General features: G+C 44.2%; 1 protein-coding gene across 2 annotated transcripts in view; it reads right to left on the bottom strand.

Moving 5' to 3' along the window:
- The window catches only part of ENTPD1 (ectonucleoside triphosphate diphosphohydrolase 1), a 248,134-nt gene extending 228,489 nt beyond the window's left edge, over positions 1 to 19,645 (bottom strand). The window contains exon 1 of one of the 2 annotated variants that reach the window (XM_085606279.1): positions 18,716 to 19,645. In XM_085606279.1, coding sequence (XP_085462405.1) covers positions 18,716 to 18,731 — 16 coding nt within the window. In that variant the 5' untranslated portion in view covers positions 18,732 to 19,645. The remainder of the gene's footprint in view (positions 1 to 18,715) is intronic. The other variant, XM_085606278.1, reaches the window with a different exon arrangement.
- Between the last annotated feature and the right edge of the window lie 4,143 nt (positions 19,646 to 23,788).

The following is a 23,788-nucleotide window of genomic DNA, read 5'->3' as shown; positions in this document are numbered from 1 at the left end:
TCTTTTCAGGGAACTGAATAAAATATTAGGTTATAATGCACTTAATGTTAACCGTTCTCCTGCTTTCATCTCAATAACATGGCTCCCCGAATCCATTACTTTTGCTCAAACCAATATTACAGTCTGCTGCGTTGTACTATGTGTTCAATCTCAATATATAAGGGCTAAAGTACTGACTCCCATACATTATGAGGATATTGCAAGTCACCGAGGAGTTCCACAACCATATTGAGGAACGAAGACGAATGTAGAGTTCCGTTATAATGTTATGGAACTCTGAGGCGACTTGCTATGTCCTCATCATTTAACCAAGGGGTACGTTAACTTATATAATACATGGTCTCAACATCACCTTTACCACAAACCACCTAAAACCTTGGTGTGTAGCTCTTTCATATGAAAGAACGAGCAAGTTTGCAAACATGAAGAATAAAAATAAAACCTCTAGTGCAAAATTAAACACATCAATACCCTGCCAGATATTAGCTGCAAACAGTTCAATACAAATCAGTTTAAAAACAAACAAAAAAGCTGCAGTAGCTCAGAGGTGTAGAAACATGCAGAAAGATTCTAGCTTTTCTCTATTCGAGTGCAAAAGAATTAACATATTCTTTGTGTTTATCATTGTCATTGTAAGCTATCAAAATAGAAACAGAAGAGAGAAAAGCAATGTTTCAGTTTGTTGCTTTATCCAGCTGCTTTAATTAAGGTCCATGACCTGACCTGCCTTTCACCTCGCCTGCTGGCTCTGGCAGCAGTCACTGTGACATAAGAATTCGACTGTAATAACTGTATAATACTCAATTTCTGACATCTTATCTTTACAATCGGGACGTCACAAGTCGCCGATTATAAAGAAATGAATGACCGCCATTTATACAGGGATTACAGAATCCTATGTATTGTATCGTATTAGCTCCTCCGTGGTAGCCGCTTGTCTTACAACGGATCACAAAACAACTTGGCAAAATTGATACAGCTCTGGCTAACACTGTCGCTGGTAGTGGACGTGAGCTTCATGCTCCCGCGGTGAGACAGAAGACAAGGAAGTGTAGGATACGAGATGGCAGCCAGATTTGTGTTATCGCGTGCGCCCTTTAGTCCCAGTCAGAATCTACTAACAAAAGACAATGAGATGTGGGGCTAGATTTAAATAAGCCTTCCTGATAGGACAGTGACTTTCACAACAATCTGTCAGATGTGATGAACGTAATTGGGAAGATTCGCTCCACAGACAGTAGGTGGATATCCCAGGGGCTGAAGAGCTATGTCGGATTATATATGTCATGGTTTTCTCTCTTTCCAGGAACCAAAGAGCACAGAAGCCCACATAGTTTATCTCACACATAAAATGTGGATGACTGCCATGCCGTGGCACCTACAGGGTTTAATCTTTCTTAGCACAGATCAATCGCCCTAGATCAGGCATCTCCAACGAATAGCTTTTGAGCTACCAGTAGTTCTCCAGCTACCTGCGAGTAGCTCAACTGTGCGAGTCTTAGACTACTACATGAAAGCCTTTAGTTGGTTATATTATTTTTTTGTATGCCAAAATTAAAAAGCGTGCATTGGAGAAGAAACGTGTGCATTTTCAGAACCCAGAAGCTGATGTTTGGTGAAAACAAAATCGCCCAATTTCCAAAATAAATTTAAAGCTATTTTTTTGAGTTGGAAACATTTATTACTCATATTATTACCTTGGTGCCGGGGAATAGCAGCTATAGCTGTTATGTATTATCTATGAAGATGCCTTCCAAATTGATCTTTTTTTTATTTTTTATTTACTGCTGGCAACCCTGCCCAATGGACTGATGTGATCACTGCTGACAGTCTTGAATGGAGTATCACATCACTAACAGCAGCTCGGGATAACATTTTAATTGGACATAAGTAGCTCTTATTACTGAAAAAGTTATTGACCCCTGCCCTAGATGATCCCTTCACCAAGCACATGTATCACTTGTGATTGATATAGGACTGAGCCATACAAGCTACAGGAGAGTGCACATGAGAACACACACTACAGTGGTATACTTGCACAACAGATCATATATGTGGCCAGTATCTAATTTGTGCCAGTAGGTGCTGGTTGGGAGCACCAGCCCAGCTTAGTTCTCGGGACTAGGAGTTATTTTTCTTTATAAGTTTTGACCCAGTGTAAAACAAAGAAAGGGAGAAAGGAATCGAAAGAAAAATATAGGAAAATAAGAAAAATCAATGACAGAAAGAACGAAAGGATGGAAAATAACCTGATAAGGTGAGATAAAGAAACATGAAGTGTAGAGAGATAGAGGAAATGGGAATGAACTGGAATCAAGGACTAAGCAGCCTTGGTATTCCACCACCCAAGCGTTCAGCAGTGTTGATAGCGAAGCCTAAGAAAATAAAAAACATAAAATAATTTAGAACAAGTGCATCCCAAGGGTCTGATTGTCAAACTGATTTATTCCTTTATCCTCCACCTGTAAACAACTGTAAAAAAAAAAAAAAAAAAAAAAAAAAAAATCACCACTTCTAAAATGTAAACCTTCAATCCCCCAATCAGTATTTCTGATTGGACATACACCTACCATGGAATGATGTTGACTGAGTGTATCCTGACAGTGATCAAAGAGACATAAAAGCGGATTGTCAAGTCACTCCGATTGGTGTTGGCTGTGCCAGATGAGCCTGCTTGAAAGGGGCAGTGCGAGGGCCCTTTTTTGCCCCGTTTGCCCTGACAAGTCCAAAAAAAACCCCAAAAAAAACAGCCCACTCACTGGACTTCCAAGCTGATGCATATGGCAGTGCCAGAGGGCCCGACAGAACAGTCTAACACGGACTTTTGTACAGTTATCAGAAAGGGATAAACTCGCTGATGGAAAATTAAAGGTCCTCTGAAGGCCGGTTTCAAACCAAAGAGAATGTATATTTTAACTGTCAAAAATCTCCAAGTCCTTTCACAGAGAAACAGGAAAAAAACATCCATATACCACTGGTAATCCAACTATCCATCCACTGCAATTGTCAACAATTAGATCAACACATGGTTCAGCTGGTACATTTCAAATCCAACCAACAGACTGTCTCCAATCATAATTCTCAATGCCCCAATTCCTGGAAAGAAGACCGATGCCTGAATGTCGCCAGAACAGGTATTCAAGTGTCAGGAAAAGTTCAGCTGTATGCACACAGGATTGAGGTTCAAGTCCTATATCCCAGGTGTAACTGCCATTGCATATAGAAATACAATTACTTTAATAGCACTCCACAATGGAGTAAACCCATCAAGAAATACCAGCCAACATGTGGTACCTGCAAAGGTGCAGGACTCTTCTCAGACAGCCTCCTGACATGCATGTAAGAGCAACCCTTAGTGCCAAGGACTCAGCACAGGCTTTATCACTTGGTACACCCCCAAAATATATGGTGTTTTCATTTGGCAGCTTGGTGTTCTGAAGAGCAGCTTCCACATGTCCATCCAAGGAACATCATGTGAGGAGAGCGGTCCTTTCAATTGAACCCTGTCTCCATCTTCCATCATCTGCTCTAGAGCAACATGTCCTTAAGGACCTCACAGTAGATCACCCAAGGAAATATGAATCCGGTAGAACACAAGGTAAACTATTTAAAATATATTGCAACTTCAAGATTTGACTTTTTTCTGCTTTTCAAGCAATGATTATTATGCTGAGAACCTATGTACTTATAAATCACCTAAAGAATGGAAACCACAGCTTCTTTTGTATATTGTGCTCAAGCAGAGGCGCAACTAGAGCCAAATTTCGGGGGGGACTGAGCAAAAATTTCGGGGGGGGCTAACCTTTAAGCAATAGGCAGAGTGGAGCTGCAGGGGCTCTTAGAAGGGGTGAAACAACAGCGAGGCCTCATTAACATGCAAATGGTCTTTTAAAGACCTGTGAAGTGCTCGGGTGCGGCTGCTTTTTTGCCCGGGAAGGTGTCTCATCCCGGGCTGCCACACACGACGGGGGGGGGGGGGGGGGGGGGGGGGGGAGGGGGGCTGAAGCCCTTTGAGTCCAATGGGTGTTGCGCGCCTGTGCTCAAGACACGCACTCTGGGAGGCAGTAAACATCGCACAAGTCAGAAATAAATACTAGTAGGGCAACCCCTTTAATGGTTCTTAGAAGATACTGGTTGCAACCGATTGTTCTGCAATTAAGTCTGAGGTCATGTAAAGATGCCATTGACGCTTGCCAATCCGGGAAATTCCCACAACTGTCAGCCCGCAATTTGAAATGTATGCGACTGGCAGTCAAGCAATTGAAAAATAAAACTTTGTGAGCGCTTAAGAGTGGTCGGTGAGGATTACGGTACAGGTTGTCAATGATTGCAATAATTAATTTAACAACTAATGAAGATACTTTTATCCGCTTTCCTATCTTGTACCACCTGTCTCTATGAAATGAATTTTTAAGGTTTTTGGTTTATTCACCGAGTCATAGACATATGAACCGGACAATAAGTTCAAACATATTCATCTTATTGGACCCTATAGAGCGTCAGTTCATAATATTGGTATTCTAAATCAACACGGATGACAGCATAAATTAATCCTATCCAATTTATAGAATTAATAGAACTGTGCATTTTGTTTATGCTCTTTGCCACTATATCGATACATGGAACCTAAATAATTAATAGGGTCATGTCTAACTAATTGTGCATCTGTTAAGTTACTTGTGTCATTGTTTTCTATGTCTGGGTTAATTTGTATCTACATGATGGTATGATATAATTTGCTGCATTTAAAGTTTTTTTTATCACTTTTGTAATGGTTTTAATTAACTGATACAAAGAAGATTATTACTACTACACATTGGAATAGCACTGACTATAAATAAAACCAATAAAACTAGTAGTGTAACCGGTGTGGCTTTCAGCAGATATAGCTGGAAAAGTGCATGCTTAGCATGTGACAAGTTCAAATATAACAACTGGCTAATTGGGCAGTGGATTACTTCTTTCTAGAAAAGAACAGCCTTCTTGAGGTAATTGTGGAAAATAAACTAGATGTGAGTAACTGCTTTGATTGGACAGCAATGTGGTTTTTCCTATTTTTCCCATAGTAAGTGATAAAATTATTCAGGGAATCAAACCCTTCCTCCCAGGTCATGACCTGCAAGTTGCTATCCAGGTTTTCGTCCCATCTACACTGGGCCTTGGAAACGCCACCCTACCTGGATTTTCCAACGCACACCTTGCCCTGATGAAGGCCCTGCTGCACGCTGCTGCTCGCCTGGCCCCCCAATTTGACCAGGTCACACCATCTTGTCTTCGCTTGGATGGCTGCCTATCGAAGGCCAATCTATGGTCAAGGTTGCCTCCCTTGTTCATAAAAAGCATTCACTCTGGTTAATCACACTATCTTGCCAAGAAACTGACACCTTGTGGTGGCTTCCGGCAAATTTGGAGCTCTGACTCCTTAGTACTTACAATCCCAGCTTTCCAAAAAAAAAAGAAAACACAGCAGACCCTGAAACAATCATTCTCTGGGACTGAATATTCATATGTGGATATACCTCAGGCATGTGTGCATTAACCCTCAAAGGCTCTGATCACAAGTTCACCATAAGCTCCGTGGCGAGGTGCCGGCGCTGGAATTAAGGATTGCGACTGGCCTGGCAGCTCCCAATAAGGTTCTGACAGACACGAGTCTTCCTGTGGAATAACCACACAGATCCAGAACTACTAGTTCAAAAACCACAGAACTTCTCAACTCCCTGGACAATTCCGCTGACATCCACCATTTGCTCAGTGCGGCTGATAACTGTGAGAGACGGGAGTCGCAGTGGGTTGCTTATGAGGACATTGGGGTGAGGAGTGTGTCTGTGGCAGGGTAGACTCCTGAACATGCACCCCCTCCCCCATGCTATAAAGGCGGGGGGGGGGGGTGATGGAGGCAGAGCTGCGGCAGTGCCCTTTTTCTGCCATGATGGTTTCAGAGGACCTGGATAGTTTCAGGTGTAAGAACACGTGCAATCGGGCAAAGTACTATCTCCCCGGAGACTCCGCTGTTCCCTAGTCATAACTGGACTCCATCCAAAACCACGCCATCACTCGGAATCTAACTAGGGGGTTTCAGTGTTAGCTATTCGGTTTATCTAGTGGCGAGTGGAATACCTCACAATCCGCTCTTGAAATGAAAATATAGATGTGCAGGGGCACATTAGCCCAGCGTGCCTGCCTGCTGCAGGGAAGTAGTGACACTCTCCCACTAAAAGTACCGTACCAAACCTGAGAAGTGCTGATACTCGCCCTTCCAAATGAAAGAAGTGCAGGTGCTCAGTACTTCAGAGTCCCGGTCCATTTAAAGCACTGCTCAAAATTCAGAATGAGGCTACATGTGCGGCTCTGTGCAGAGAATGGTTATCGGTGGCCTTGCTCTTAACAAACACACTCAACTGTTTCCAGGCACTGGTAACAAGATAAGAAAGACAGGAAGCAAAACATACCATGAGGCTGATGGTCAACGCCAGAGCTCATTATTTCCCGCCTCATAATCTTCGGCACATGTCCTTGGTGACAAGCGCCATTGCATGCCCTTGCTCGTTGACAGCAAAGATGCCACATGACCTCACCTACGCATCACCTTCCTGCCACGCAGGGATGCCGCGCGATAAACGCGCACAGCAGTTCGGGCTGCAGGATAATTGCTCCTCGCCCCCCCTGGCTCGCGCCTCAGGTGATTACAGGCCTGACCTGGCTAGTCTGACGCACCCGTCCGGCAGGATGCACCAGTCCGACGGCATCCGTTTGCACAAGATGCAGCGTTGGTTCCGCCCCTGCACGAGACTCTACTACAGTTATGAAACGCTGTCCATCACACAGAGCCAAGTCTGGCTCTACCTACCGGGGAAGAAAGCACAAGTATTTCCTTGAGATTGTTCTAAACAATTTAAACATGGCCGCCTAAGGCTCAGAGTCACGTGCGACTGACTCCCTCTGTGACTCGCATATTTATAGTCAACTGCAATTTGCATGCTTGACATTGTTGAGCCCCATTTTTTAGATGCTAAAAGGGAAAACGCGAAGGCAGGTAGGTGGCGACGTCACACATGCCCTATAGCCACTTGGCAGCCTTTAGGGTGGCCAGATGGGATATCTTAACCACTAAAAGCCATGACAAGCGCGCCAGGGACTGTCCCGCAGTGTTGACAGCTGACCAGATGCCAGAAGCACCATACTTCAATACAGGATTCTTCTAGTCCTAGCTCTGCTGGGGCCCGAAGGTCAATATTTGCAATGTCTAAAAGGCAGACTACAACTCCCAGCATGCTAAGTGTTTTTGACTGAAAATCCAAGCCTGGATAAAAGAGTTAGCAATCTAGGGTGGCCAAATGCAGCGCATTTTGCAGGTTAGTCCTGCAATCATGGCTCCTGTCCAGTTACCTGCAAAGAGGCACTGCGCAAAACCAATTGTCTTGCACTTTAGTTCCACACCACTTATAACCCTCTCGAAGGAGAATCACCACTCACTGTTATGCCATAACGCACAGCAATAGAGTTAAGCCTGCTTCAAAGTGCCTGCTTATTGCCAGAACAGTGAATAGAGACACAGGAAGGGTATGCGTTGCCCACTATCAAATAGTATATTAAAGTAATGGAAACTACAGCTCACTGCTACTTGCTGCAACGGCTAGATGCTTACCGCCATATTGCTTTATGGTGAATACACCATGAGTCAGGGCACGTCTCCCCTCCTCCAGGTAATATCCCATCTATTTTTTAACCTCGAGCTTACTAGCCACCTTTTCAGTGATTATAAATGCTTTTTGCCATTAGTGTTTCAAAGCTTAAAACTAATTTATTCAATATGGATACTAGAGTTGTTAGTTTTCTAAACTTGTTTCTGAAAAGTTGTAATAGTGAGCAGTCAATGTTACTTCAAGAGGTGGCAAAGGGATTGGAACTCAAATACAGTATGAATGGTAATCACACTTGATAAGCTCAATACTGGCCAAGTTGTGTCTTAAGATAGCCTGATTGAAAGTTGAGAATTTAGAATTAAACCCAAAAAATGTTCTATTGACTCTTAGCACCCCACTCGCCCACAAACATCTTCCACATCTCTGTGCGCACAATGTGTCTCTGCACACGCAAAATTGTCCTACAAACGTATAATGAAAAGATGTCCTCCCTACCATGATATCGGAAGGCATAGACAGACAAAATAGAAACTTATGTCATGGAAGCCAATTGTGACAGGGTCAGGTTTGTGTATTTGAGTGGGCTTTGCACAGAATGATGTATAAAACTCAAGAAGAAATGTGCAATTATTGCGAAATTCTGCTTACTTTGAAATATACATACACAAACACCACTTTTAGGGTGGCCATTTGACTCCATGTCACCTAGAACACTACTTTTCTATTCCGGGACTTTGCTTTTACATATCATTGTCATTAGTGGGTTCAAATAAAAAAAAAAAAACAATACTACATCTCCCAGAATTAACTGATTTGTAAAAGCGAAGTCCAGGAGTGTAATAGTGGCATGTGACATGAAGCCATTTGGTCACCCATATTGAAAGTAACTTTTTTGAAGTGAGTGATAACACATGACAGGTTAACTTTTTATCATATGATGGCGATCAAAATGGTACACAGAATTTTATTTTGATGTATTTCTCCCTCCCCCCCCCCCAAAAAAATAAAAACCTGAAATAAAAACAACATACCTTTCAAAGTAAGGTGTGCATCTCAGCTTTCTAAAACTTTCACTGGCTCACAGTGGACAAGTGTATCAATTTTAAGGCACTCGGTTTCAGGTAAAAAAATCTACTCACGCTCAGGACCTCGGTATCTGCAAAAACCAACCGCTCCCTACCACCTCGTACTCTGCCTTCAGGCAACCGATCCTCCTTTACAGTTCCCAGAGTTAGGCGCACCGAGATGGGTGGATGCTCCTCTTTTCTGGGCCCCAAGTTATGGAACGCTCTCCCCAAGTCTCTCAGATGCTGCACTTCCCTATCCACTTTCTGCAAGGAGCTAAAAACCTGGTTATTTTGGGTCTCTTCCCCAAGCTGGTCTATCTGTCCTCTAAGCGCAGGGAAGCCCAATGGGTAGCTGCGCACTATACAAGAACTCAATAATAATAAAAACTGGTGGTGTTTAAAACTATGTTTTTTTGATCATCACTGTACGAAGTAGCCAACTCTTCACTTACTCGCAGTAAATACAAACTCACACTTTAGCTGCTGAAGAATCGGGGAACCTAGAGAGCGGTGCACTTCTAAAAAGTACTGTAAGGTTTTATGTCAAAAGGGGGGGGGTTGCTTTCCAAAATGGCCTCCCACATACAATGAAAGTGTTGAACATACGTTGAAACGGTATCTTTATATGTAATCAACATTATATGTACCAGCTTCTAGCGTTAGGTCATGGTTTTCGCATCTACAAAGACTGACATCAGAACAGTCAACAGACGCGCAATCTTAAGGGTCCCTGATTACCAGGTTTGGCAGTGACACGCGGTATAGGTGTGGATGCTATTGTTCACCATCTACCATTTTGTTTGGGAAACAATGTATAATACAAAGGAAGTCAATTGATGTATCAGAAATGTACAAGGATGTGGAGAGGCCACGCTCCTACTTTCTAAATTTGGACGCACCCTGTGATGGTTGCACCTAATGTTCATTCAAATTCCACTGACTAACAGGCCCACCAAACTTTCCTGGAAAGTAGACACCCTGGCAGGCCGAGGGCATGGTCACTTCCACTGGGGGTGTGGGTTTGTCCTACCAACATGTGTCGCGTTCACTCCAGTATTCACTGAAAACAGCCAATGTAAACCCATTACATTAACACGCATCTCCCAATGCAAACATTAATATGTGTGGATTTACATGAAACAGGTGATAGGAATAAGCCACAACCATATCCATCAAGTGTGATTTAGAAAACACAATTGGTCCAAATTAAGAACATGGTTAGCACCAATTAGAGAAACCTAAAATTAAATACATGTTTACAAAAAAAAAAAAACACACCAACAACAAAGGAGGTTGCCCTGGGGATGAGATGACACATGTTGGACTTGTGACTTTTTTTCACTTGTTATAAACTTCAAGCAAGAGTAATCGCGTTACTGCACTTCAGAAGACAATCTCTTAACACGTGCACACCAACCACCAACCACCAGCAAACAAGTGTTACTGTACATAGAATGAGAGATCATGAAAGCAAACACAAGTCATTGAAGAAAATCAGGGACCATGTTTAAACAGGTTTTCCCTTCCATAGCGACTGGGAGTGGTGCAAACTGGAATGCTACACCCTTTTCAAATGTAGGGATTCTGGGACATTCAGAGACTGGTAACACATTGTCAACATCTACTGGCTTGTCGGTGCGCTGGAAAGGAATCATATGGCACTGTATTGTAAAGTTATTGCAACGCAGACGGGACAACCTCGCTGTAATGTATGGAAAGTCAGTCACGTCCCAGTTGGACACACAGGGGCCACTGGCCCAACCGCTGAAGCCTCTAACAGTATTTTTTGCCCTTATCTAGCAGAGAAAGAGTGTTCAGAAAACAACTTCTCCCCAATTGTTTGGGTACCTCTCGGAATTTGCCATTGGAGCACAGTTTCACCACTTCAGGTTCTCCACCAGCTCGCAGCGCCCTTCTTACAGACCCGGAGGTGCAAGAACATCAGTGTTTCATTTGCTCCGCAGTGATAAGACTGGAATCAGCTTCCAGATGAAGAAGAAATTCTGACTTCAATCCAGCTACTTCCACCTCTTGTGGGATCTTCAAAAGACAAGAACTAGGGCCTCTTCACAAGGCAAAGCGCCCAGCATCCTTTTATCACGACCAGCATATAAAACCGGGTCTAGAAAGCTATCATCCTAAGCAACTGAATACAGTCCAGGCCCGTGAACTGGTGTTGTAGATGAGTGAGCAAACCATGAGCTTGCTGGTACTGAGGTAAAGCTCAGAATGCAGACATCACTGCTATAAAAGAACAAAAATGGAAAAATATGGAAAGCATGCTCAGCTGCACTGTATACAACTACTCAGGCGCTGCTCCTCCTAGCAGTCATTCCGCAAACCCTGCACATAGCAAAGGGATGGTATATATGAAGAGGGGCCTCGCAAGCAGACACTAAATGTCAAGTACCTGCAGGAACAACCGCAAAGTCTTGAAGGCTTCGCAGGCAGGTGTTCTAGACCAAAGCCGGCCACTAGTGTGCGGTGCCGGAGGAAGGTACAATAACGGGGGGAAAAGGAGATTTATTTACCAAAGTGCGCACTGAAATCCTAAAAGGGAGAGTCAGATCAAATCCAAGAACAGCAAGAATTCAACTTTGTCTTCAAATTACAGAATCCACACAAAGAGAGTGCTAGTCTGTGGCACTAAATATAACCTCCCTTTGGAGAGTATGATTGCCGGCTTTGATTGTGCTTACAACTAAATCTTTCCAGACAGAGCCCTTTTTTGTCCATGGTTTGTTCCTTGCATACCATTACAGGACAGAGAGGATATCCTTTGATTTAAAGAGAGTCGCGCACAAAGCCTGTTTGTGCTCGCTGATTAGATGCGCAAATCTGACCACCAGGAATTCCATGGAAGCACCTCTGGATGCTCCACTATTTCTGGAGACTGCTACACAAGGGGCTTTTTCATGTGTGTGGAATTATACATAAATACCCCATTATTGATCAGGCATTCCGGCAAACAGCAGTAACGCCGCGACAACAGAAGGCAACCCGCTGGCAGTCGAGAAGATGTCGGCTCTGAGAAGGCCCCGCTAATCTCAGACCATCAACATGCCTTCATTACCCAGGAGTCGAAGTGTGCAACAATACAATATCCGGATCACTACACCCTGGTTCCATTAGGAAACAACCCAAATATAGCCTGCACATCTGTACTTCAGCAGCAAGCCACCACTGCTCGTAGATCTTTTATACAGGATTCCCGCCAGCTATTGAAACAGCATGTCCTTACTAAGAAAAACAGTAACCATAACAAATGGGGGCAAAGTAACTGGTGTGTTAACAACGGCATCTGGCACACAGATAGCTTCACCTACGCAGCCTGTTGGTGGTCCCTCAGAATTTCCACATGATCATATGGGCAAACTTTTATTTGTGGGTATTTCTCATGCTACAATTCGTATTCCTTGGTTCCTAACACTGTAATAAAGATCCCCTCGAAGTGGCTTATAGCACTGGGTCTTTACAGCTGAACCCAGCAAATACAAAGACAACACGTTCCATATATAACAAGGTGGCACTTCGACCATGCACGGTGCAAAAGTTGCTAAAAAATGGCACACTTCCCCAATATAAACTTGCTTATTAGCAGCATGTTAGCACGAATGTAAGTTTTAGGCCAAACGGCTCTTCCATTTGCTTTGGGAAAGAGCGCAAAACTCTTTTGTCGATGCAACGCCACATTGAGGCCTTGAATGAAGCAACAAATCACCCATCTTGAAACTGCAGTGGCTAAGCGTCACTGTAAAGTTAGTTCATGCATCTCTGCAAGGAACAGTTGCATTTTACCTGCTGTCTCGACGTCATGAGATATGATCTAGCTGTCACAGATGTCAATCAACTTACAGCTCTATGAAGCTAGGACTTTTCATCTTGCTAGAGCACCCCTTGGTGACTTTGCGTAAGACAAGTGCTTAGTGGGGTTTCTGGTATTAAATCCTTAAGAAGCAGGAATCCTTCAGTTGGAATTTCAAGGTTTACTTAGCATACATCCTCTGCTCCTAAGGAGCATGTGAGCACAAAGCAGCATATGCGAGTATAAGATTGTTCATGGCGTATTCCAGTACTTGTCACGGTGCAGATTCAATAGCCTACACAGCTCAAAAAACACCTAAGAATTAAGCAAACATACTCCTAGGTTGTGGACACCACCTTCTAAACACAGTCAAGGCGCCCTTCATCTGTCCTTTAATTATCAACATTAAGTATGCCAGGATTGTTTACCAGCCTCACAATAACTTCTTGCAAGGTCTTTCAGCTCTTCCACTTGGTCTGGTCATGGGCACCGCAAGTAGTAGTCGAGAGTGTGATGGAGCGTCACAATGGACATTTTACTGGTGCTTGCCTGACTTTGTTCCACTAGTTACGTCCATCTGGCCTCCACACCACTAAAACTCCTCTGCATTAGCGCTCCGCTAACTTCCTCGGATTAACAAGGGAGAGTTGACAGGAGTTTGCTTCTCTTGAGCGGCCACTGTAATTTTTGTGAAATGCAGAAGGTGGGTCTACATTTAATGGAGTCATCGTGGACACTGCTAGTTTGGCTGCTTACTATTAGTGGAACACAGTTTGGCAACTCCATCCCCTTAACCCCTTCAGTGCCCATGACGAGCTGGACTCGTCATGGGCCGCGGTGGCGCTGTGCCCATGACGAGTCCAGCTCGTCATAGACCCCGCCCGCTAATGCAACGGCCGGCACTGGGCGGGGAAAGGGGCGGGCACTGAAGGGGTTAATGTCACATTCCAACCACTCACCAAAATGGTAAGAACCCATTCAAAAAGGTAATGCAATATATACCCTTGAGGGATGTGATGTTGCCACAACCCAGTGAAGTTGCAACCACCAAGAGTGAGAGTATGGGCCGATGGTTTAACTGAAGATCCAACCACTCCATGCACAAGACAGCAGTCCAACCTTAGCCACTGTAAGCTACTCAAGAGGAACTCCTTTTACTCCATATGGCTTTCTCTCCCGACTCATTCAACAGATATTCCACATAATAAGACCTGATTTTTTTCTTCTGTCCACCCTACTTTATTAGGAGAGAAGAAATGGTCTAGGGACTAACTGCTAATTTCGGAGCCAGGTAATATGGGTTTGAATCATTTACTTGGAACATTCCAAAAAATATTGATTATGGGCTATTCGCCTACTCCTTGTGCCTTCAAAAATAAATATGTGAAACTAAAGTTGCAACCAATGGTATGTAATTGTGTAATTCAAAGCTGTGCTGTAAATCCACACTTGATGTACAGGATCTCGGCCCATATGTACAAACACATTCCCATAGAGACAGAATGGATAAAATCCTTAGATACCTCAGGCCCCTTGTACTGTCTCCCATTGCAGGTCATGATATACAGCTTCCCATCTAGAGTTGTGTTATATTATAAAAAACTTTTTTTTACCCCAAACACAATATCAACATATAGAAACATCTAAATTATCATGCCCACATATGGTTCACACTTCTCTTTCACCTATATTCCTGTCTCAATGCCGTCTCCCTGAAGTAGCGACCATCTTTTTCTGACTCTTATAGACCTCTTTGACCATGACTTAACTTCCCAATCTTCACACACTTCAACACAGTTCTGCTTGCTCAAGTTGAAGATTTCCTCAATCTGAGCCTAGTTCTTATTTCACATCCGAACTGTTATGCAGCTAAGCACTTTCACATCCCTTTTTAATAACCATTGAGGAATCATCTTCTCTAGAATGTGCATCTCCGCACTCACCCCTTAAGGTTGCGACTTTTTTCCTTACCACATTTTATATTTCCATGTTAAACTCTGGCACCCGGAAACCAGAGCACGCGGTAGCAATACAAAGGAAGTTATAGGGAGTTCAAGATCTTTAAATGCAGCGGAAGAGCACAAGAAATTAAATATGTCAGTGTTATATTGCAGTGACTTCCTGTTTCATTTTCGTAGACTTTAGGTCTAGCTACGCAACTACACCATACTCACACTACAACCACAAATCACCACTATGTATCAGTAAGCCAAACACATAGTTGTGGTAAATACTGTGAGAAGTTGACTTCAAAGCTCTTACCTGCTCAGTCACATTTTCTTCAGGTCAGAAGTCACTATAAATGTTGCTTCAAACTTTGAAATGAGACATAGTAGGCATGAACATCAAAAGAAAAGAATACTCATGGAGAAGGGGCAATCCAAGTAAACAGTGAATAATTAGTTCTGACACCATTCCATGAGCAGCCATGGAAGTGTGGGTGAACAGTACTCCTTTGGCAGGAGAAAATCAGTAACGCCCATGTTTATATGCTGGGCATTTTAATTGTCACTCCACATGGGCATCATATAAGCAGATTCCAGACAAAGCAAATGTGAAATCTGAGCACTGGTATGGCACGGTCCACAGAGTTACTCTTAAAAAAAGCCCCGAGTCAAAAGCATTGTGGCCTTCTACAGTGCACCCTTTCAAGGTGGACAAGATGATGGTGAAGAAGTCTTCACCAGTAACCAATCAATACTAAGAAGTAGTGTCTAACTTGTCTAAATTGAGGCACTGTGGGAGAGTACCCAATTCTGGCCATAATTCTTAAATCTGGTGCCTGGTCTGCAAAGTAAATGCTTGTTGCTAAAGGCACTTGACAAAATGCCTGTGTCAGGGGTGGTGGTGGCGGTAGTGGAATGTGAGACCACCCAAACAACATGGACTTCCCATCATTGCTATGGACAGATTAGCTCTGAGTACAGAAGATCAAAGCCTAGGAAATGCTTGTGGAGTTGTAAAAGCAGTCAGGAGCAGACAGAAATGTCCGTAAGGTATGAACTGAGTGCCTCGAGTGGCATAGGCGGGATGTCCCTCGCGCAGCCTGGCACAAGGAACAAGAGCTGTGAAGAAGGTTCTGTGAGAAGACAGTATGCTCTTAGATGGCTACTAATAGTGAGGAGCGACAACATAGAACGTGCCATGACATTCTACTGTTCGCTCAGAAGTCGACATTCCTGTTCAGAAACAGCATCTCGTTTCTGGGCATAAAAAAATTGACAGAGGGAATACCAGAGTGTGGGCAGTCCATTCTTTGAAGGACCAGTTCTATGTAAGCCGATATTTCAGAAGACTGACCATACACAGTCCTTTTTGTTGTTTAGAACAGCAATGGCCCTGCCATGTAATGCAACAACAAGGTAGTAGATCAAATCCTTAAATTAATCTCAGCTGCTGGCAATCGCTTGGGTCGCATCCTAATCATTGTTTTTTTTGCCCACTGTGCCACCTCAGTTTGGGCCTGCCCATATGCAAATCAGGCTTGACCCTGCTTCAATGAGAACAGTCCAGCCCGAAATGCCAAACCATGTCCTCCCTGAGTCAGAGTACAAGTAACCTAGGACCCATTTCACCCTAATAAGCCCTCCTCAGCCAGGTATAGCTTGATTCCAGTGGCACAGTGAACACAGGACCTACAGCTGGGCATACCCACAGCCCTTAGGGCGTCAACAACAAGGTGATGGATGTTTGCGTGTAATGGAATTTCATATTTAGCATTAACTGGGCTAACAACCGCTGAAATATTGGAGTATCCCTTGCTCACTTTACCACTGGATTCAAGCTAGCCTGGCTGATGAGGGGTGTTACCCCGAAACCCGTCCCAGGATGCTTGTTTCCAGTCCAGGGAAGACCTGGCTTGGTAGTTCGGGCTGGACCGTTTCCATGAGGAAGAGGGTCAAGACTGATTTGCATATGGCTGGGTCTGAACTGGGGTGGCGAAGTGAGCTAAAGAACTATGATGGATTCAACCTAGATCTTTGACTGGGGGTGAGTGACTGAAAAGTTTCAGTGCTCCGTCCATCCTCTCCTTTTGTTTACTTTGTATTTTAATAAAAGCAATTTTTTTACATTTTAAATACTAATTCGAGGAAAAATAGGCCTAAATCCTAGCCCGCCCGTTGCACTGTAGAAAGGAAAAGCCAGGTCAAAGATTACGGAGTGAGGTGTCTTTGTGAAGTCAACTACCACACATGGCCACAGCCATTAGAATTCCAAGCGCGCCATCTGACCACTGAAAACACGTGCCTGGGTACACATGCCTGAAGACACTCTCCCTCTAAAATAGTATGAATGAAATCTGCGTCATTGCAGTAAGCATGCACGTGCCTAAGTATAACATATAAGCGATATACTGTCGGGGCAATTTAAAATGATTATAGTGTCGAGCAGCGTGTGACATCATTCCAGGGCTCAAGTAGATTACGACATACCTGCAGAAACAAAATATGCATCGTATTCTTTGTGTTTTAGATTGTGCACTCAAAAGCCCATTTTAGTTTTAGCTCAGCGTCATTTTGTAAATTATTACAAGGTAGCTCTTGGACGGGTTCAGACAAGCGACAATACAGTCCTCCCTGAAGTGTAAGGGTTTCAGAAAAAATGAAATGTTGATTGTCACATTCTTAGCCAAGTTTCCTTGACTGTGCACAGCAGTACCTCGGGCAACAACGAAACTTCCACAAGGTCAAAAAAAGGGCACGTCATCACGATATATTGACTTATGGAGTTTTCATTCCCACTGAGGTAGCAACGGTGGTCTTGATGAGATGTTGGAAGTGTTTTATGTCAACCAACTGCATAAAAATCCTCTTTTCCTCTGTGTTAGCTTCTGCATCGTTGAGCAGGCATAATGATTCTGGTTAGAGTCGACACCGAACAGATAAATGTTGGAATTATTTATTTGGGTGTTTTATATAGCGCTGGCTAGACCCGAGGGAATCAGAGCGCTTTACAAGATATAGCATTGATGAAAGAATTCAACATAGTATAACTGGGAGGAATAAAAACAATGCAACAACGTATATGCATCTCAATGAGAAACCGACATTATCCATCGATTCTCCCCAACTCACCAATGGAGTGTACAGCGGTAAATATCCATTGTTTATCAATCATGTTTTTATAGCGCCTGCTAAAACTGAAGGCTTCTAGGAACTTCACATGCACAGTTTAATTGAAGTTACTGGAGGAAAGCTATCGAGCAGTTTGTGGCTTTCTGTACACCCCAGGGCAGGCACAGAGCAGACCAGCGCGGATAAGCTTCCTGCACGTGGGGAGGGTGGAACAGTCTAGCCGGGATCCTGTCGGGCAGCCAGGACAGACAATAGGGCCAGAGCAGATTTTGGAGAAAACGCCTCTTCACTTTAACAAGGGAGGATTACATGAAATACGATATTAGAAATTAATAAAGAGCGGGGTTTGATGAATGTTCACCCCCCAATCCAACTTTGAGAGTGTTGACCAGAAGGGTTTTTGTGGACGGAGATGGGGCAGGTCATAGGTCAATATGAAATTTGTAACTGAGGAGATAGAATGTGGTAATGACACCAGCCTAAATTTCGAGACTGCTTGGGGAGGCGTGTTCCATGGTGCTCCCTCCCAGCCTAATATTCAGTGCACACTGCAAGAACACATGCTGGCCGATGCCACATTACATCGTGGCCTCTACAACTGCCACACTAAGCATCTTAACACTTCAGAAAAATAGTAAAAAACAAAAAAGAAACCTATGGTACATCACGACACAAGCACCTTCCGGGGGTCATCAGTGGCCTCTGCCCACCCCAGACAGCCTCACTCTCTAAGCAAACCGCTGTCACGCCAACGACGGGAACGGAATGTGAAGGGGGCTTCACAGTCACGCATAGGAATCTCCTAACTTCAGAGGTGTGGGGGGGGCGGAATGGATGCTTCGCAGAGGAAAACTGTATTATTCAAACGATGCCAGGAGCTGATGTGTAAATGAGCCCTGGTGTTTTGGCCCCAGGGTACGAGTTTCACAACACCACCAAAAGCCACAACCCCGCCGTGAATAGGAAGTCTAAATGAACACACACACGTTCAATGAATATGCATAAGCTGTGAGGCTTTTGTGTCAAGCTGAGGCAGGCGCACTAAGTGGTCGGGTTCCTGGAAAGTTTCCCTCTGCCTCTTTCTGCCACTCGGAGCCTGTTAACCCTTGGCGCCCCGCTTACCCCTGGGTTGTTCCATCAGCCTGGGTTCACCTCTCGCTGCTCTCTGCTCGTGCTCAGCCTCTGGGGTGCCTCACTGAGGGAAGCACACGAGCCCTGGCTATTTAACGGTCCATGCCGGTGGGAGGGGTTTCGTTCCCCTGGACTCGGAAGGAGCCTGGCTGGTGTGCGGCAGGTCAGCGGCGCTCGCCTCGCTCCTTGCGTGCCAGAGCAGCGTCTGCTGGCTCCCCGGCCTCCTCAGCGATCAGCGCTCCGCCGGCCCCCCACGGCAGCTCTGAGTCTCACGGGGCCGCTGGGTTTCCGCTCCGACCAGCAGAGAGGCGCAGCCATCCTCCATCCCTTGCCCGACGCTGCCAGGGCTCGGGGAGGAATGCGAGGGAGGGCGCGCGAGCGGTGCTCTTAAAGGAACCAGGCGCGTCCTAGCTCGCTGGCACCCTCCCACCTCCCCTAGGCAGGCATGCCAACATTCTGCAAGCGAGGGATGTCTTGGAAGTCAGTGTTTTGCTATATTCACCTGTCCTTCACTTTCATCCCTCACCCAATGCAGGTTAGGGGGCAGATGAAATCTCTCTTTGCCAACGGGCTAATTGCGTTGTGGCGGTTTGCAAGCAAGTATGGAGCACACAAGAGCGTGGCTTGTCTTCGGCACAAGGAAACGCAGATTAGCACAAGGAACAGATACTTCAGGGTCAGGGGCTAAACCGTTTCACCCGCGGGAAGAGTGGGAGTGACGCCAGTAACTCCCTCCACACAAGGAGCTAACCCCTCCCAGGTGCGCGGCCGCGCAGGTGTCGCACTGGCCTGCGGAACCCGCCACTTGGGGAAGTGTTTCATGGAGGTGTTTGTGCCGCAGGAGCCGGCCGCAGCCCGGCGAGGGAAGCCGCTGCTCGGAGCCAATCCGAGGCACGGAGCGAAAAGGAAGAGCCGGGCCCAGTGCCAGGAAGCGAGAAGCAGACGTAATCCTGCGGGAGTGCGTCTGTGCGAGTGATGCTGCACCCCCGGTGGGCGGGCGGGCACGGTGCTCCCTCTGTTCCTTCCAGATAACCTTAGTGTGCCCCCTTGGAGCGGGCAGACGCAGGGTGGGCGAGTGGTGAGACTGACGGAATGCGGAGTGGCATCTACGACACCAAATCTGTGAAGAGACAGCAGTGCTTGACAAATATGGCATTTTCTTCTAACACTGCCTGCCTACCCTTCATAGTTACTCATTAGGGTTTTGCAGCTGCCCGAGGCTCCCGCAGGGGGCCACTAAAGAGGGCAGCCCTCTAGTGCCACCCCACACCCCCCTTATGGTCGGGGACCCTGGGAGGAGTCCCCCAATCTTGTGCGGCGCGCAAGGTGGCGTCACTTCCGGTGCGCGAGGACTGGGGGAGGTCTATATAGGCCTCCCCCACCATCTGGACATCCTCTTTCGCGCGCCTGACACGCAGTCACCCACCTGCCTACTTTGGCTATTATGGCGAGAAGGATTATCCTTAACCTTAGAACAGGCACTATGCATGCTAAATCATGGCGCACAGGAGTGTTCATGGCTAGGAGTGTGTGAAAATGGGCAGGGGGGGGGGCACCGGCCCTTGCCATGTATCCCTTATTCCTTGTGGGAATTTTGCACGCTCAGTTCCCTCTGAGGTGGACCACTCAGGCATGCCAGCTTAGATAATCTGCCTGAGTTAGGCAGTGCGCACTGTCTGTGATATGATGCCTAACATTGAGGATTGACTGAGTCCTACTTTACACCTTCAATACTAGGACCGATAGGGCCCTAATCTCCACGCACAGTTGCGTTCAGGTCAATGCCTTGAAACAATTCTCAAAACTGTAGTTTTTTTATGAACATGCTTAATCCAACATTTGTGGTGAATGAATAAAAGAATTTCTTTCGAATCAATGTCTCAACGATTAAAGCAATTTATTCACTGCAAAAATATTTGTTAGTTGAATCTTCATTCATTTCTTCGTACAAATCCAAATTACACTCTTACAAGAGGTTCACTTTTGTAAATGCCCAATGCATTTCGAGCCAACCGGCTCTTCGTCAGGGGCTAAGTATCTAAAGAAATAAACAATGTATATTTACACAATGAACGTTACAATGATGGCAAAAACATCAGTTTGCAAATACATGATCAAACTCAAAAGTTCATAACAACATTCTATACTGAAACAACTGAGTGAATGAGTTGAGTGACCGAATAATGACCCAAAATGACCGTCACCAAGAAATGTTTAGATAAAGTTGTGTGAATGGAAGCGGAAAAAAGCTCAATGAAACTGTTACCTTGTTGATCAGTGAAAAACCGCTTTTCAGAACGAAGAATTCAATCTGAAAACAGAACACACTAGAATGTTGTCTCTAAGCATAGAGAAAGAAACTGACAAGAGCGATGAGATGAAAATTCGAAAAAAATCTTACCGACACCGTGCTACTGGTCGATTCAATGAAGAAGAAACCTATCCGACTGCTGGTTCAAAAAATCACCAGGTGAAACTCATAGCGGCATGTTGGGAGCATGCGCTTATATCAGAACATATTAGACATGAACAAGGTGACTAAACAACGATAACCCAACTACATATGGGTGAAACTATCACAAGAAAGGAAACTATACTGGAAATGAACAAGGTGACTAAAAATACGCCGACTCTCATCAAAGTTAGGGCTAACTTCTCTATTGGAAATAAACGAAATGACCATGCGCATAAGCCTGAATCAAGGTGGGGGTAATGCTCGCGTGCATACTGTGCTGCTGAACCAAAAATGAACAAAGTGGCTAAAAACAAGATAAATGGTGCCGCCATCTTGGAAGAGAGCGAAAAAGAACCCGAAAAGTAAAATTACTGTAATAATGGTTGAAAAAAAGGTGGAAATGCATAAATGTACCAGAAAAAATTAAAACTTGTGTTGGTGCGGTCACTGGTCAGGGTAATCTAACCCAAGCAGAATGGTTGATCTCATTGGTATATATGAATATGCAGTACTATCCTGATACAAAAAAAAGCTCTAGCAAGAATACATCATAAATAACAAGCATAGTCTATTTTATCATTGATGCCTTTCTCCATTAAGGTGTCCAAACGCTTGATCCAATAAGTCTCCCTCTGTAGGAGACTTCTAGTCAGGTCTGTGTCTTGACGTTGCTCTACTCTTTCTAGCACAGAGAATCTGAGTTGGGCGATACTGTGCTTTTCTTCATTCCAATGCATGGCCAAACTGCTGTGTTTATTGAATGTTCTGATTGTACTTTTGTGCTCAGATATCCGTGTTTTAATTTTTCTTTCGGTTTTACCCACATACAACTTGCCACATGGACATTTGATGTAATAGATGAGTTTGTTTGAATTGCAATCAGAAGTGTGGTGAAGTTTAATGATTTCTCCAGTGCATGGATGGTTTAATGTGTTACCAATGATAACATTATTGCAATGAATGCAATTATGACATTTACTCATTCCTTTGTAAGCGATGTTTCCTTGCTTGATTGGAGTATTGATGATTTCTTTGATGTTTTTTGCACGTTTATAAGCAAACATGGGAGGATCTTTGAAAATGTTGTGAAAATCAGGCTCATGCTGTAACAATTCCCATCTTTTGGTGATGATGTTCTTCACTTTACCAGATACTGTAGAGTATTTTGATACAAACACTTGTCTAGTTGTCTGTTTTCGTGGTCTGCTTAATAAGAGACTCTCTCTATTGAGTTTGGATGCGCGTTGTTTGGCTGATTCAATCACTTCTGTGGGGTATCCCCTGGCAAGATACATCTGCTGTTGGAGTGATAAATTCTTCTCCGTATCCTCTGCAGTAGAGCAGATCCGTTTTATCCGCAAAAATTGGGACAATGGTAAGTTGTGTTTGAGGCTGTTAGGATGGAAACTTTGAAAATGGAGCGCGCTGTTCACATCTGTTTGCTTTTTGAAAACCTCCGTTTTTATGTGACCCGCTTCTTTGGTGAGAATGACATCTAGAAAAGATATTCTTGTCTGATCAATTGCATGGGTGAACTGAATATGTTCATCAGTATGATTAAGTTGTTCAATTTTACTTTCCAACATTTCCTGAGTATTGATCCAGAGAATAAGTATATCATCAATGAATCTGCAATATAGCAGTAGATTTCCAGTCCATCCGATGTCTTTGTAGATATAGTCTGATTCAAATTTAGCCATGAAGGTGTTGGCGTATGCCGGTGCCCCGGCAAAGCCCATAGATGTGCCTTGTTGCTGCAAATAAAAATCATTATTCCAGAAAAAGTAACTGTGATGTAAACAAAAATGTAAAAGTTCCAGAATGAACACTTTGTCTGCTCTGAGCGAAGATTGGCGCAGTAGAGCCCATTCTACCGCCTCCATGCCAGCTGAGTGAGGGATCGAAGTATATAAAGACTTGACATCTATAGTGCAAAAAATGATGTCTTCCATGAACTTTATTTTCTGTAACTTTAATAAGAAATCTGTCGTATCTTTGATATACGAGGGCCATTCTTGAACCAACGGTTGTAGGAAGTAATCAATATAGTTACCCAAGGGCTCGAAGATGGTTCCACAACCCGTTACTATAGGCCGCATTGGTGGGTTAAACAAGTTCTTATGAATCTTTGGCAGCATGTACAGGGTGGGTTTCCTTGGATACTCTACTGTCAGAAATTTTTTGGTGGTTTCACTTATCCATCCCATTTCCAAAGCATGATCAAGAATGCTTCCAAGCGTTTCCTTGAGCTCAAATGTAGGATCTTGGTCAAGTTTTAAATAAGTTTGGGTGTCTGATACGTGTTCTTGTACTGCGTTGATGTAAAAGGAGCGATCCATAAGAACAATGGCTCCTCCTTTGTCTGCTTTTTGAATCTGTATTTCAGTGTCCTTCTGAAAGAATTTTAGAGTATTTTTTTCTTGTAAAGTTAAATTCGAATTCTTCGCTTTCCTGAATTGTAGTTTTTGTAGATCTTTCCTCACTAGGTTATCGAATGAATCTATGATTTTATGCGAAACTGGTGCTTGATATGTGGATTTGGGTTTGAATTCAAGGAACTCTTTGGTTTGTGTGTCTTCCTTAGCTGGTAACACATTTGTGAAAAAATT

This window comes from Triturus cristatus, chromosome 1_2, assembly GCF_964204655.1.
Source record: "Triturus cristatus chromosome 1_2, aTriCri1.1, whole genome shotgun sequence".
NCBI lineage: Eukaryota > Metazoa > Chordata > Amphibia > Caudata > Salamandridae > Triturus > Triturus cristatus.
Note: the sequence above shows the minus strand (reverse complement) of the source record. Positions and strands in the feature narration are given on the sequence as shown.